General features: G+C 36.3%; 1 protein-coding gene across 1 annotated transcript in view; it reads right to left on the reverse strand.

The window, feature by feature from the left end:
- The window catches only part of LOC126969440 (homeobox protein unc-4-like), a 70,162-nt gene that overhangs the window by 20,608 nt on the left and 33,001 nt on the right, over positions 1-16,553 (reverse strand). The window contains exon 3 of the mRNA XM_050814865.1: positions 6,472-6,641. Coding sequence (XP_050670822.1) covers positions 6,472-6,641 — 170 coding nt within the window. The remainder of the gene's footprint in view (positions 1-6,471; positions 6,642-16,553) is intronic.

Here is a 16,553-nt window from a genome sequence, read left to right on the forward strand (position 1 = left end):
ACAATAGCTTTTTTATTATGGCAACTATTAGACATATTTGTGCGTGGAATCTTGACTCTCAATGGCATCTTTCAAATTTTGTAACATACGCTTCGTGTTATTTTACATTGAAATTAATAAAATACAAAATACTTACTCATGATAATTATTATGTGATCCCAGTGTCTTTCTTATTTCTTATAGTATTACTTTCACAAAGTTTTACTACGCAACACGGCATTCTAGTTACAATTTTTGGAATAGCTTAACAGAACATGTGGCACGTCAACGTCACACATTGTTAGAGACTGGGTCGAGAACGCCCACTTGGGCGTAGTATTAGTTGTCGCACTTTGCGAATACACATGCTGTATCTAGTTGGAGCGCAGCGGAGAGGGAGACTTAAAAGAATAAAGCTCAAACATAATATTTGTCAAATTTCGTAAGAGCTTAATACTAATCTATGTGAAATATTTCACTTAAATTATGTTATGAAATCACAAAGCCGGTTTTATGTAATGGAAGAGAGTTGATTCATTTGACATTTGAAAACGTATTTATAATAAATTCAAAACCAAATAATATAACCTATTTGCAGTTACAATGAAAGCATAGACTACAGAGAGATTTCTTATTAATAATATTACATAATATATTTTCTAATAATACAATTTAAAGAATCACTTTCCTGAATAGTTGTGATTTACGTATCTTTATACTTTCGTTTTCATATTTGAATCGTTAGTAATGACGTATCATTATTTGCTGAGTGACCAGATTGAGGAAAGAAGAAGCTATTATAACTAGAAAATATTATAAATTTAATTTATTTATGAAAGTGATAGACTCTGTATTGTAGCTTTCTAGAAACCCACTTCTATCAACTCATTTGCTTTAATTTTGACAGCTGATTTTTAAACAATTTATTCTGATTAATTATATAAATAGCGTTATTAATTATTAAGTCATATGTAAATAATTTGAAATAAAAAAAGAAATTGTGTAAATAAAAATTAAAAATATTCAAATTCAAATTCAAAAAAAACTTCCACTATAAAACTTTCTAAGACCATGTTATAAAATATACGATTTAGACCCGGTTGTTTAGTTAATTCGTGTTTTGTAATAAGACGGAATAAGTTATTTATTATGTTTTTAAAGTGATAACACTCACTTCTGGGATTAATTACACAAATAAAATTTAAAAACAAAATTTATGAACGATGCGGTACTCGAACGCGCGTTCCGTGCGAGTGCTCTTTCCAACTGAGCCAACCGTACGAGTGACGTAACATTGATAAATTTTGTATGCTTTGTGCGACTCTCAGGTGTGGTTTTTATATTTCCAATCGTTAGCTCTCGTTGAAATCTATTGGTTGGCCGTAAATTAATAAAGTGATTTTTAAAGAAATAAATACGGGATATTTTAGTAAATAGAAGTAAATTATTTCAGGGCACGACATCTGTTGCTAGGAAGCAATAATAATAGCTCACAGTAATAATAAATAAATTTGAAAGATCTTAGAGTTCAAAATTATTGACAGCTGTGGAAAGGTGGAAAAAAATTGCGTTTAGAGTTAACCTTTATTTTGAGCAATACACGCACACTAACACAAAGTGTCATACAGATTGCGAGTGTAAGACTTATCTTGCCACGCACACTAAAGTTTTAAACCTGGCCTGTTTTTATCGGTTGTCTTATAGCAAGAGACTCTATCTAGAAGTATAAATTATCTAAGTATTTCTAATTTGATTTGCAGAGATGGGTAAACCCAGAACAGAACATATGCGAAATTATCAATAAAAGATTGGGATAACATGTCAGGTGTTACACATCTTTTTTTTTATTTAAATAAGTGACGAGACAAGCAGGATGTTCAGCTGATGGTAATTGATACGCCTTGCCCATTACAATGCAGTCCACTCAGGATTCTTAAAAAACCCAAATTCTGAGCGACACTACAATTGGGCTCGTCACCTTGAGACATAAGATGTTAAGTCACATTTGCCCAGTAAATTCATTAGATTTGGTCAGCTTTTTTCAAAAAGTTTGTGTGCTCTATTAGTTGTTGTAGTTTTGCCGGAAATCGAGATAAACCTTTTTTTACCCTAAAGCAAGTTAAGTCACATTTGCCCAGTAATTTCATTATTTATGGCGCCCTTCAGACCGAAACACAATAATGTTTACACATCATATGCGGCTCGTTTTATTAAATATTTCTAGATATTTCTATCGCAATTATTATTAAGAATTAGCCAGGTAGCTTTAAATAGTTTAACGTTATAGTAAACTTAAATAGCCAACCAGTGTTACGAACAAGCTAACATCGAAATACAGTCCGTTAACTCAAAGGGTAAGCTATAATTTATAATGACCGGCGACGCACTCGGGCCCTCGTAAACCCGACGTAGATGTTGGAAATTAAGACCTAATGCGTATCTGCTACCGGCGTTATTTCACGCGAGGCGTAAAGCAGCCATTTTTATGTATATTATATAGACAGTTTATATTTATATACCTAGTATACAACGAAGAGCGGCTCGAATCACCGACGATCAAGTCATCTCCGATCGGCTTGATTCTCTAGCATTGCGTAGAGATGTGGGTTCTCTCTGCATCTTCTACCGCATTTACCATGGGGAGTGCTCAGAGGGGCTGTTCGGGTTGACTCCAGCGGCCGAATTCCACCACCGGACATTACGTGCAAAGTACCATCCGCATCACGTAGACGTCTGGTATTCCACAACCGCGCGTTTTGTTCGTAATTTCTTGCCTCGCACAGCCACTTTGTGGAATCAACTACCGGCAGCGGTCTTCCCGAACAGATACGACTTAGGGACCTTCAAGAAAAAAGCTTACTCCCTTAAAGGCCGGCAACGCATTTCTTGACACACCTGTTGTTGCGGATGTCCATGGGCGGTTGCCTCACCTCTCCCCATCCCGTGAGCCTCTTGCCCGTTTCCCCTCTCTCATATTAAAATAAAATAGTCTTGCCAGTTCGTCTCTTATAGGCTGCAAGTCCTTAGTCATCTTTAAAAATACGCGACATGGTTCTAGCACGGAAGAGTAAAAAAAGAAGGACTCCGCGCCGTAATATAAGCAAGTGAAGCACCGTTATGCTAGTGTGTGTGCGGTTACGGGGGATATTAGTTACACAATGTTTTCTCCTTTAAATAATCATATATGGCCACAAATACTTAAATAGTATCGTTTTGCACTTTTTCACAAAGCACGATCGCATTTTTAAAATATTTTATTGAAACGCAAACTGATCTGTCACAGACGATGACAATTCTCATAATGGCCGCCTATCGGCCTGTGGTAGTGTAAGTGTTTGCGTGGGGCTATGTATTCACACGTGAATCGGCTTGTTTTGGTGCTACACTGTCGTGTAAGGTAAAACGGAGTCCTTATTTTTTTACTAGTCCGTGGGTTCTACGTGCTAACTTCATCTCCCGAGATGAATTCTTTTGCTTTTGGACAGGATTTATTAGAATCCTTTCCGTGCTTTGACAACCTTTTTTTTCCGTACGAACACTACGTGAACCAGATCTTTTTCTGTCACAAGCAAAGGAGGTCTCATTGTAGCTATTAATAGCCCGGTACACAAACATTTTACTAATACCAAGCGTATGGAAAGTTTTAAAAATAGCATTTGGCTCCATACATACTTTGTGTAATGCAATCACAGCGATTCGGTTCTCTTTATCACCCCACTCCATTTTAATATCGCAAAATATTGCACAATGTATTGGCGCCAAAATGAGAAAACTCAATGAAAAATCATATAAAAATGACAGATTCCAAATTCAAATGTAATATTCTGTTTATTTTTAATTATGACAGTATTTATGGCCAGGCTAAGTATAGTCATCTATAACTAGTCCTTCGGCTGTATGTATTTTTTATTTATTTATGAAAGAGAAGGATAAATGAGCGTACAGGTCACTTGATGTTAAGTGATTCGCCCGCATTTTCCTGCAACACCAGAGGAATCACAGGAGCGTTGCCAGCGTTTTGGAAACAGTACGCGCTTTTTTTGAGGGTTCCCATGTAGTTATCATCACCCGAAAGACTGGACAAAGGCCTCCCCCAAAGATCTCCACAACGGTCGGTCCTGCGCTGCCCTCATCCAACGTATTCCGGCGATCTTGACTAGATCGTCGGTCCATCTTGTGGGGGGCCTACCAACTCTGCGTCTTACGGCACGTGGTTAACATTCGAGGACATTTCTGCCCCAACGGCCATCTGTCCGTCGAACTGTGTGCCCTGCCCACTGCCACTTCAGTTTCACAATTATTTGGGCTATGTCAGTGACTTTGGTTCTCTTACGGTCGTTGGTCCTCTAATGTCGTATCGTCACGTAAACACCGTACAAGGAAGCTCATTTCATAGTTTTGTTGTACCTGGAAGAAAGTTCCTTGAAAACCGCACTGTAGAGGAGCACAAGGCATCCAGAGAGTGGGGATGATATTATAATTTGTGGCGTGTAGTGCGAAGTTTCAATTCGGTGGCAGGAATCAGGTTAAACAACTCCTTGGAACACTCCTCCACTAGACCCAGAATGAATCAGTTGTAGCCTACTGCACTCCCAGTGATATGACAATACCCTTTAGAGCCAGATAAAAAACTTTTAAACATAATTTCACAGTCCATCAAGCTTCGTCATAACCGACACGTAGCCGGAAACAAGCGTCACATAAAACAGTACAACGTTGAATATCGACTCCGCCACGCAGTTAACAAACTCCTTTGTGCACCCGTAACGACACATTGAGTCTTCTACACTGTTTAACTTGTTTACCGCCACGTACACTGTATGACAATGAAGGCTTCACGTTATCCTGACTACAGCAATGGATCTTTAGTTTGATAATAATATACCTATAAATTCTTCTAATATAATTCGTTTTGTTTTTAATTTTATTGACACACTTTTAAGAAAATTATTTTGTCCCAAACTATGCTTTACTGTACTATGAGTGCAAAACAACCATATAAACATTTATTAATATATGTACCTATCTATGACTCGGAAATCAACCTCCAGATTCATTTGATAAATGGTTGCACCTAATGGGATTCGAACCCGGGACCTTTAGCTCAGTAAACCAGTGGGAAGGTGAGTGGGTGCAGACAGGCAAAAGAAACTCTACATCTATGTAAGATGCATTCACTTCTAGCTTTCTCGCAAGCTTTTCAAACGCACACGCCTATAGTTACGTAAAATAACTTTTATGATAATAGGCCCTTTTAACAAGCATCTATTTGATATAGGTGTCACCGGTAATACCCTGTGCAGGGCCTGCCTCCATGGCAGAAGAAATTGGGTGCACACATAATTCTGGAGTGTGACTACATACTGGGCCAAACACCTGGGATTAACGAGGAACTCAGCAAAAACTCCCATCAGGAGTTGGGATGGCAAGATAAGCCGTCCACCTCACCAGGATAAATAGGCGCGTTGTAGTCACCCATACCTTTACATACAGACACTAGGTGGGTACTACAGTGTTCCTCTTTTTTCTGCCGGCAAGGAGTAATGTGCAAGCACTATCGGTTCAATTTGAAGATAGCTAATGAAATTACTGGGCTAATGAGACTTACCATCTCAAAGTGACGAGGGCAGTTTTTTTTATGAAAATAAGGGACGAGATGAAAAGGACGTCCAGCTGTTGGTAATTGATACGCACTACTCATTTAAATACAGTGCCGATCAGGATTATTGAAAATCCCAAAAATTCTGAGCGGTACTACAAATGCGCTCGTCACCTTCAGACATAAGTTGTCAAGTCTCATTTGCCCAGTAATTTCAATAGCTACAGCGCCCTTCAGACCGAAACACAGTAATGCTTACACATTACTGCTTCACTGCAGAAATAGGCGCCGTTGTGGTACCCATAATCTAGCCGGCATCCTGTGCACTGGAGCCTCCCACGGGTAAAATTCTTGGTCTTGGTGAACAAGCACTGCATTGTAATTAGTAGGGAAGACTTCAGGTCTTTCTCATCTGGTCATTTCTTACCATACAAAAAAAAAATCCATTCTTATTGTTGTCTACATAAATTTTTTCTCTCTTTTCATACTGGCCAGTTAAAATGTATTCAGTGTAACCTTTAAGCAATGTATTCAGTATTCAGCAATTAAAATGTATTCAGTGCAAACAGCAGTTTATTGGTAAAATAATATCAATAAACTGCTGTTTGCAGTTTAATTTGCTCAAATTATTATACTAAGTTTTTATTCTCCTCAGAGATAGTACAAAGGACTTTAATATATCGGGAGACGCAATTCACCTACAAGGCCATTATGGCGCCCACGACTATGGTTCTTGGCTACTAGCTGCACTCTCTTGGGAACTGCTAAAATTTTCTCTATAACATAATACTGCTGTCCCCAATTCTTTAATTCTATCGAATATTTTTATGTTTAATATTTGTACTAAACTTTATAACGTACTAGCTCAAAAATACTAATTATAAGTAACTTACCGCAACTCTACTCTCTTTGAGGTCCAGCCTCATTGCCAGCGCTTCTCTCATGAAGACATCTGGGTAATGCGACGCCATGAATGCTCTCTCTAACTCCTCCAGCTGCCATGAGTTGAAGTTGGTCCGTGACCGTCTTCTCTTACCGCTGTCTCCGTCATCATCGCCCACTCCTCCTAGAAGAAGAGTGACACTTAGTTGCCATTGAAACGAATACATAAAGCAATAATCGAAGCTAAGGTTTGCCGCCCATTGAAATTCTTCATCATAGTTTATGCTATTGTTTGACATGTCTATACAGGTGACCTGGATTTTTTTTTCTATGACAAAACTTTTGATTTTTATTTTATTATGTTTCCGCTTAATATATACAACTACAAATTTTCATCTGTCTACAATGAAGACCTATTTTTCGATTTTCGACCTATCGCGATTTTTATATTATTCTATTTCATCCACAGATCCGCAATAGGGTTGTAAGATGGAAATCGAATAATTATTGTATTACGATACATTTGATAGGTCTGAGAATCGTTCGTCATCTATTTTTTAAACTCCAAAGTATTGATTTTTTTATTACCTTAATTGGCAATACAACGTTTGTTGGGTCAGCTAGCTAATTTATATAAAACCTTGTCTCAGGAGAATTTAAATAATCTATCAGGAAGGAAGAATAGCCTATTGATTCATAATACAGAATGCCTTCACATTTTCTTGAATACCACGCTCGTAACATATCGTTTAGTTAGTTAGGTACCTATAACAAAATCTATAAAACGAAAAGTGATTACTTCGTTGAGTGCTATAGAAAGATTCCCTTTGATTAAGTCATAAATTTTGATGGCCTCGCCGACTATCTGCGTCTTTATCTAACTCGTTTCGAAAGCCTATATCAATTGAGATGGAAGATAACATTTCATTATATGTTTATTAATTGAAATATCTTATTACCACGGTGTCAATAAAGACTGGAATTGAAAATGGCGGCGCGTTGCCTCTCACTGAAGAGCTGCATGGAAAATTGAATATAGATTTATGCGGCGATTCCTTTAGGATTTCTAGAACGTTCTGGATCTAGTACGATAAGCCAGATCATTGATACTATACGGTTACTTATATAAAAGCGTCTTACATAGGTAATTTATATGTCTTTATAGAACTCCTTGCTGCTAGACAAACCGATGAAAACAGGCCAGGTTTATTACTTAAGTGTGCGTGACACGCTACCTATACTGCTATCTTAAACTTGCGATTTCAACGTCACTTTGTGTAGATGTGTGTGCATTACGACCTCAATTTTTTCGACATTTTTACAGCTGTCACAGTCTATCTAGATGTAAAAATGATCTAGGACTTCTTGGAGTAGCATGTTAGGATATTATTGTACTAAGCGATGAAGCGTGGTTGTACCACAGAGTAAGCAATCCCCTATGTCTTTACTGTAATTATAATTTAGGTGATGTTGCCTCCGCCCGTCTGTCAGTAAGACTTTTCTCAATGATATCTCTCTACATTGTACCGAATAATTGCAATAATCTACAATCTACATGATGAATCAGGCACATTTCTAGATCATTCTCGAGATTCAGATATGTTGTGTATATTCTTTTAATATTTATTTTTATTATAAATATATTTTGTATATTTTACATTTCCGTCCTTTAGGATCTGCAACAGGATTCTGAATTTTGAATTCAGTTTATTACTTTAGTGGAATTTAACTGGTTACTTTAGTTAGCTCAATTTTAATTCGTTAATCTGACATTACAGTCCTTAGATCAGGGTCGATAATTTTTAAACCGAAAAAAATTATAGTACGATGATACTTATCGGAAAGGAAGAGAATATAACAAAATTGAAAGAAAAATAAATTACGGGCGATCTGAGGTCGGGAAGTTGAAAAGGGGGGGTGTTTTAGGGTAAAAAACGGTTTATCTCGATTTCCAACAAAACCACAAGTCCTATAGAAAAAAGTTAAATAGAAAAGTTGTAGGCACTAAAAAGATTTTTCAGCTTTTATCATTTTCAAAGGCTTCAGCACTGTTCTACCCTTAGAATAGCTGCAGTTGATTCGGAGCTGACTCTACACATACGCCAAAGACATACTCATCTATACTAATCTATACTAATATTATAAAGCTGCAGTGTTTGTTTGTTTGTTTGTTTGAACGCGCTAATCTCTGGTACTACTGGTCCGATTTGAATGATTTTTTCAGTGTTGGGTAGTCCATTTATAGAGGAAGGCTATCGGCTATGTGTTTTTTTTTCAAAATTAGGGATCCGTAATAAAATTGCTATTTTGTAACACAAGGTGTAAAATCGAAAACCTATTTTTGCGTGCGCTGCAAAAACTATTGACAATAGAACAAAATGATGTACAGGCTATACAATAATAATAATAAAGGGAATATTTTATTACTTATAAAACTATCACGTGAATTATACTTTATATGGCAAAACAACGTTTGCCGGGTCAGCTAGTATATAATATACCACGGCGCAACATACATAATTAACATTACACAATGCCAATGCCAATGCCAATTTAAATGTATAATAAGCTACCAGAACACTTAAAAATAAATAGAAAAGAAAATCGAATCTATTGCTACTATAATCGATTGACAAGTCGTAAACATTCAGCCATGCTTGGCATAAACTCCTTAGTATTTTTAATATTAAACCACTGGCGAACACATAAACTAACACATCAAAATTGGTCATAGATTATGTGGCTGCCAGGTCGTCTATTCACTAGTCTATGGTCTAACAGGATTCATTTAGTCGATTCGTGTGCCGTTAAAACAAAGTCGCGACCAGGGGCTCATAAAAACGAGATAATCTCCAACAAAGCGTCAGAACAAGTTTCAGAAAATAGAATATAATTTCTAATTTTCTCTCGTTGATTTTAATTAAAAATGGTCCCGAGAGAGACGACGATATTAAAAGGACGGGGTAGAAACGGGATGGGTATAAATTAGTCGGTTACCGGGCTAAATAAATTAGAAGTGATTAAGGGAACCCGGTTGGGAACATGTCTTTGATTTTAATTAACACAATCATAATTATATGGACACGCTGATGATATAAGTGATGTGCTTTTGTATTTATTATGATATAATTTTTGTTTTAGTAATCCTAAGCCAGTTTTTAGTATCTAACGAATATGAATTTAATAAAATAATAATTGTGATTTTTTATTATTTCTAAAATCTTTTGCAACACGTACGGTATCTATCTATACAATGGATATGATGAAATAAATTTATCAAAGGTTATTTTGCTCTTAAAGAAAACAAAAAAGATATATAACTGAAATAGCTTTGAAAATAAGTAGTCGCAAAATATCAGTTTCAGTCCATATATTAAACTTAATAATGAATTTAAAAGTTTTCAAGTTGTACTCCTCGAAATGGTAGCTGCCATAATATTATCTTGGATCATTTATACGTCTAGATAGCCTATGCCAGCTGTGAAAACGTCGAACAAGAATGAGTTTAGAACTAACCTCTATTTTGAGCAATTCATGCACACTAACACAAAGTGTCATACAAATCGCGAGTGTAAGACGTAGCTTGTAACGCACACTATACTAATATTCGTGGTCCGTTTTTATTGGTGGTCAAACAGAAAAAGACTATCTAGTCAGTACGGACTAGTAAAAAATAAGGAATCCGTGTCACCTTACATAACAGTGTATCACCAAAACAAGCTGATTAACGTGTAAATACGTAGCCCCACGCACACACTTACACTACTATAGGCCGATAGGCGGCCATTTTGAGAATTGTCATCGTCTGTGACAGATCAGTTTGCGTCCCAATATAATATTTTAAAAATGCCGTCGTGTGTTGTGAAAAAGTATAAAAACTATACTATATAAGTATTTTTGGCAATATATGATTATTTAAGGGAGAAAAAATTGTGTAACTAGTATCCCCCGTAACCGCACACACATTAGCATAACGGTGCTTCACTTGCTAATATCTCGGCTCGAAGTCCTTTTTTTTACTCATCCGTGCTAGTCATCTAAACAGAGATCTGTCAACAGAATAAACTGTTGTTGTTTTTGCTTATATTATTTAATATAAACATAACAAAAGTATATCTATTAAATTTGTATTAAACTACCAAGAGTTCAATTCTTTGATACTTAGTCGGAAAATTATTTATTGCAAATACCAAATTTGTTCTGCCAAGTAACAAAATACTATGGCATTGAAACAAAACTATAAGTCGATATAATTTAAAATTGATAGTCGGTCAGTTTTGGAAGCGAATCTTAAGTGGATCATGCAAATAGCTCATGACCAGCTGAAGAGGATACAAAATGTTTCTACTCCGAACAAGAAGTCACAAGAGGTAAATTAAAATAATTAAAAACTCGTTAACATGGCGAAGTGACGCCATGACAGAAGAGCAACATGGCGTCCCGGGCTTTTGTCAACAAAATCAAGACCGCTAATCACCACTTTTTAGCGCAGTATGCCTTGGTTGGGCGCCATTTTCTGTCTTGAAGCAGTAATGTGTGAGTATCATTGTTTCAGTCTGAACGACGATAACTGACGAGGGATTTGTGATGCTGCATTGAATTTTCGGTTCAACCAAGAATACTGAGCAGCGGAGCCAGAAGAACTCAAAAACTACTCAGGTTCAAACATTTCCTGAAGACTTTCATTGAAAATAAGGTTTGAGTACCAGACATGCATACACAGGCAGGAGATACTTGGGGGACGAGTAGGCCGTCAAAAGTTATAAAATATACTGATTGTATTCAATTCTATTGTACTAAACATAAAATATATTATAATTAAATACAATTTATATCAAGTAAAGTTGCCATGTGTAACATAGATTCTCCTTACGATAAATTAAATGACACTAGTGCGAATGAGACAGCTGATAGCTCTAATGAGGAGAGAGTAAGAGATGACTACAGTTATTGTATTAAAACAAACGGTCGCCTTGGGTCCTCCGCGAACAGTTTTGGTGAGGTTTAATTTAGTCTGGCTTGATGTTTTAATGCCATAGGGAGAAAAGGGGGTGGAGGGAGATACTAAGTATCTATTTGAGGGTTGTATAACGGAGTTAATAAATTCCTAGAGTTAATAATTCTCTCTTGTTTCTGTATGAATAATGATTTAGATAGCTGTGTTTGTGTTTAACTGACTTACATTGTTTCAGTTACTTATTGATTTTCGAGGGTTGAATTGCATTTGTCAGACACGAATATGCTTGTTTTGGTAGTTCGAAATCATACGAGAGAATATACCCCTGAATTTCCTTCGATCGCTTTGACTATTTTTCAGCGATAATTTTCAGGTGCTATACGGTTTGTTTTATTTTTTAAGACGATCAAGACGTTCATGGAATGGTGTGTGTTACGCCCTGCCTAAAACAATGAAGTGCCGCTCAGGTTTATTGATTTAACCTAAGCTTCTGAGCAACATTGTAATTGCGATAGTCACTTTAAGGCATAAGACGTTAAGAGAAAATATTAGCTGCCATTTTTCCATACAAACGTTGTCGCATCTATTCCTTTGTTTTTAACCCTAGATCAAAATTATTTTGAATTTTTGAATATCATCATTGTCGGACTGATGATCGTATCGCCCCCGTTAGCGCGACCGTATGTTGTTTCAGAGTTCTTACATCTGAAATCGGCCTCAGTAAAATGTCTCATTTACAACGGCGCCTTTTACTGCCGTGAAGCAGTGATGTGTAAGTATTATTGTGTTACGGTCTGAAGGGCACCGTAGCTAGTGAAATTACTGGGCAAATTAGACTTAACATCTTATATCTCAAGGTGACGAGCGCAGTTGTACTGCCGCTAAGAATTTTGGGATATTTCAAGAATCCTGGCAGTGCAAATACCATCCGCTAAACGTCCTGCTCGTCTCATCCCTTATTGTCATAAAAAAAGTAATTCGTCATGCTCGCTAAAACTGTCATGGCTTGTGGCGGGGTCCTTGGGCGAGTTGTTGCTGTCCCTAAAATATGATCGAGGGAGGTGATGGCTGGATGATTCTGTCAACGAGAACTCTGCTCTATTTTGTTATTTTTTTCAGTGCATATAGGTTCATAAATCTTGCGCTTTTTTGTTTATTTTACATTTCTTTACTTGCTGGAAAACAGGAAAGGTCCGAAGCACCCGGAACCGCGTCTTCGTGCGGAAGAATTATGTTTGTAAGGCTAGAAGCAAGTGGAATTCTGTTGTCTCTGCCTATCCCGACGGGAAACAGGCGTGAGTGTGTGTATGTGTATTTGTTGTAATTGAAAAAACATTAATTGATCATGAAATATTTAGTTTAAATCTAAAAGTTATATTACTCCAAATAATATTTTTTTCCACAAACGAAGAAAATATTTTTTTTTGAATCATCAATTATGATTAATTAATAATTATTTTATTTAACCGACAATAATACGACTCGTACGCTCTAGTCACTATCTCTCTACGAGCAAGGTCACTTGCATATATTAACGCCTTAACATTGCACGATATCACAATACCTATTTTGTAAATTGCCATCGCGGAACGAATATTCTTTTGCGAAGCATTAACATTACTATTGGGGGAACCCATTCATACGTCTGGAAAAATCTAATAAAGATTTTATCATAGCAATAATAGTTGCTATCTGAATCAACTCTGAATTATAACCCCGACTACCAAGCTGGATGCTACGTAATGGAATAAACGCAATCTTATATTGAATATGAACATTTAATGTTGGTCTTGTAGATTGTTTATCTCAAAATATTGTTATTGTATACGTTTAGATGCAGTTGTAAATGTGAATTGGAGGGTTCCGTACTGGTGAATTGATACATGTCATTTAAGGCGACACTAAATGCCAGCGACCTTGAGCGATATGAGTTCACGGCTGCCGGCCCGCCATCTATGTAACAAAGCCAATATTTTCAAAATTCTTACGTGGAAAACAGTTTATATGGTTACAATCCTCGTTATTCACGTCTAATCTGAATAAATGAACCTACACAAAAAAGAACAAGCTATAAGAATAACTTTTCTGAGAGAAGTACCAAAAAAAATGAGTCACGCCATGCCAAAAAACTTGTTTAACTTCAAAGAAATGTGATAGTTCAAAAAGGCTCGGAAGTGTTAACTATAACCAACAGCAAGCATTAGCAACCTACAAATAAGACTTAAGGATATGTGTAACAGGATTAAGTAGTGTTCATAGCTCGAAATGCTATAATTTCACCACAAAACTTGTCTAAAAACACCATGTTTGCGTGTTTTCTGCTTACTCTTCGCCTTAAGTTCCTGTATCCCCTAGCTGGGGCAGAGGGCATCCACAGTACATCTCCATCGCGATCGGTCCTAAGCATCTCTTTAGATTTCGCTCCAGATCATTCCGATGTCTTTCGCTTCGTCAATGACAGTCCGCCGAAAGGTTTCAAATTCAAATACTTTTATTCAAAATAGGATTCAAAATCACTTATTGAACGTCAAACACTACCACCCATTCAAAATAGACTGCCTCAAACTCAGCGGGTTTCTTATATAAAAATATGGATTACAATTTGATATCGTACAATAAACATTTCTAATTAAAGAGCCTGAGGGTGTTCGCTTTATTCCCAGTCTGTGGTATCATTAAGATAATCGTTTATGCTATAGTAACCTTTCCCACACAAATGTTTTTTAACAATTCTTTTAAATTTCGTAACACACTTGTTTTGTACATTTTCTGGGATCATATTGTAGAAGCACATAAATTTGTTTGGATGGCCATGTTTGCGTTTTCCTTGAGGGTTCCAGTCTAGGGATTACCTAAACCTTTTTCCTTAAAGGCCGGCAACGGTCTTGTGATTCCTCTGGTGTTGCAAGAGAATGTGGCCGGCGGTGATCACTTAACACCAGGTACTCTCGTTTTTCCTCCTATTCCATAAAAAAAAATACCTCGGTATATGGTTGAGATTCCTCCTGAGTGTGTGACCTATCCAGACCCATTTGCGGCATTTTATCTGATGGTCGATTCGGACTTTGGATTGTCGGTTGGGACTTCATGACAGCATTGCCAAAGATGATCGTTGGAAATTTTGTCGGGCAAGTGAACACTCAGGATATTGCGAAGGCACCAATGTTAAAGTAATAAAAAACATAATTGATGTACTGTACTCCATAACTCTTGGTTTTCTTAATCAATTTACATTTGTTTAACTTATTCGTGTAAGTTATTAGTCTTTTTATTTACATCCCTTCTAATATTATAAATGTGAATGTAAGATTATTTGTTACGCTTTTACGCCGGAGCTACTGAACTGATTTTGGTGAAATTTTGTTATTTATTTGTTAATCGGCGATGCTTATATTATGTGTTTTTTTTTCAGGTATAAGTTTTTGAAGCTGAGAATCCTTCCGACTCTAACATGCAGTTTTACGTTTAATAATTTTTTTAATAATTTCATCATCGACTTCCACATTCCACAACCCTCCCCGCTGCAAGACTATCAAAATTAAAAAGCACCAAAAAGTAATTAAGTTCATGTTTTTGCCTATTTTTATGTAGTCTTGGAAAATTATTGGATAATATTTTGATATCCAAATAATAACACAAATAAAACTGACAACAAAATTTGGGGACTCAACCGAACTCGACCTCTCGCGTTCCATGCGAGCGCTCTTCCAACTGAACCAACCGTTCGAGTGTCGTATCGTTGGTAAAATTTTGTATGCTTTGTTCAACTCTCAGGTTGTGGCATCATCTACAGGATCTACAGGCGCTCTTGCCAATCTAAACAATTCTTTATGTTTTAAAGTGGTAACGCTCACTTCTGGGATTAATTACACAAATAAAACTGAAAACATTATTTTACGAACGATGCGGGACTCGAACCCGCAACCTCTCGCGTTCCGTGCGAGCGCTCTTTCCAACTGAGCCACCCGTTCGAGTAAAGTATCGTTTAAATTTTGTTTTCAGTTTTATTTGTGTAATTAATCCCAGAAGTGAGGATTATCACTTTAAATATAACAAGTTATCCAAATAATATGTACTTAAGCTTAACTAAGCTAGAGGTCCCGGGTTCGAATCCCGGTAGGTGAAAGCATTTATATGATGAATATAGATGTTTGTTTTCGAGTCATGGATATTTAAATGTATTTATGTATGTTTAAGTAAGTATATTGTATTAAATATATCATTGTCTTGTAACCCATAACACAGGCTATATGTGCTTAACTTGGGGCAAGATAATTTGTGTAAAAAGTGTGTCAATATTATTATATTATTATCACACTTGGACTCATAGAATAATAAAAGTCAACAAACCCTAAAAATCCACTCTCAGCCAGATAAATTGTCCAAGGTGTTGACTTCGTGGGTGGAAGTAGGTGGTTGGTTTCCAGTTAATATAATTGGATAATTTTTAAATTATAGTCCGAGATAACTGGTCCACAGATAAAGACATTATACGTATTGGTTTAAGCGGAAATCATTTTGGAGCTGTTATTGCGGTACTCTTATAAGAGTGCTATAGCAGCCACGTAATCTTACTGCGGCTTAACCTTATACAGGATGCGCGATATTAGATAATTTCATAACAAAAAGAGGCAAAGATCCTTCACATAAGATTTATCTAAGTGAAAACTTGTTGACGCGTTGGGTAGGGGAAAATCTTATGGGTTCACGTCATCGACATGCTGGCGCACGCAATAAATAAATAATGAAAAATAAATATACATTTATATAGTTAGACACTTTTTGGATGGGTGAAATCTCGTGAGTTCGCGTCACCGAAATGCTTAAAGCAGTATACCTGTAGCTATACAGCTGACGTATTGTGCAACATTAGTGCTGTGTATATCTTATAAGTGAAATTGAATATGGATTTAGTGAAAAGTTAAAAGTTTGCTCTTAATAGTGATTTTCATTTTGCTCTTAATAGTTATTTTCATTATTATAACACTAGAAATAAGGGATTGCTTGTAACTAATTCTAGTAGGCTTCATAATATACATAATAGCTTTAAGGGTAAATGTATACACTTCTCTAATAAATTCCCAGCCACTGTTCAGGCATTATCTATAAATAAATTTAAATGTTTTATAAAAAAAT

This window comes from Leptidea sinapis, chromosome 18 (assembly GCF_905404315.1).
Source record: "Leptidea sinapis chromosome 18, ilLepSina1.1, whole genome shotgun sequence".
Classification (NCBI taxonomy): Eukaryota; Metazoa; Arthropoda; class Insecta; order Lepidoptera; family Pieridae; genus Leptidea; species Leptidea sinapis.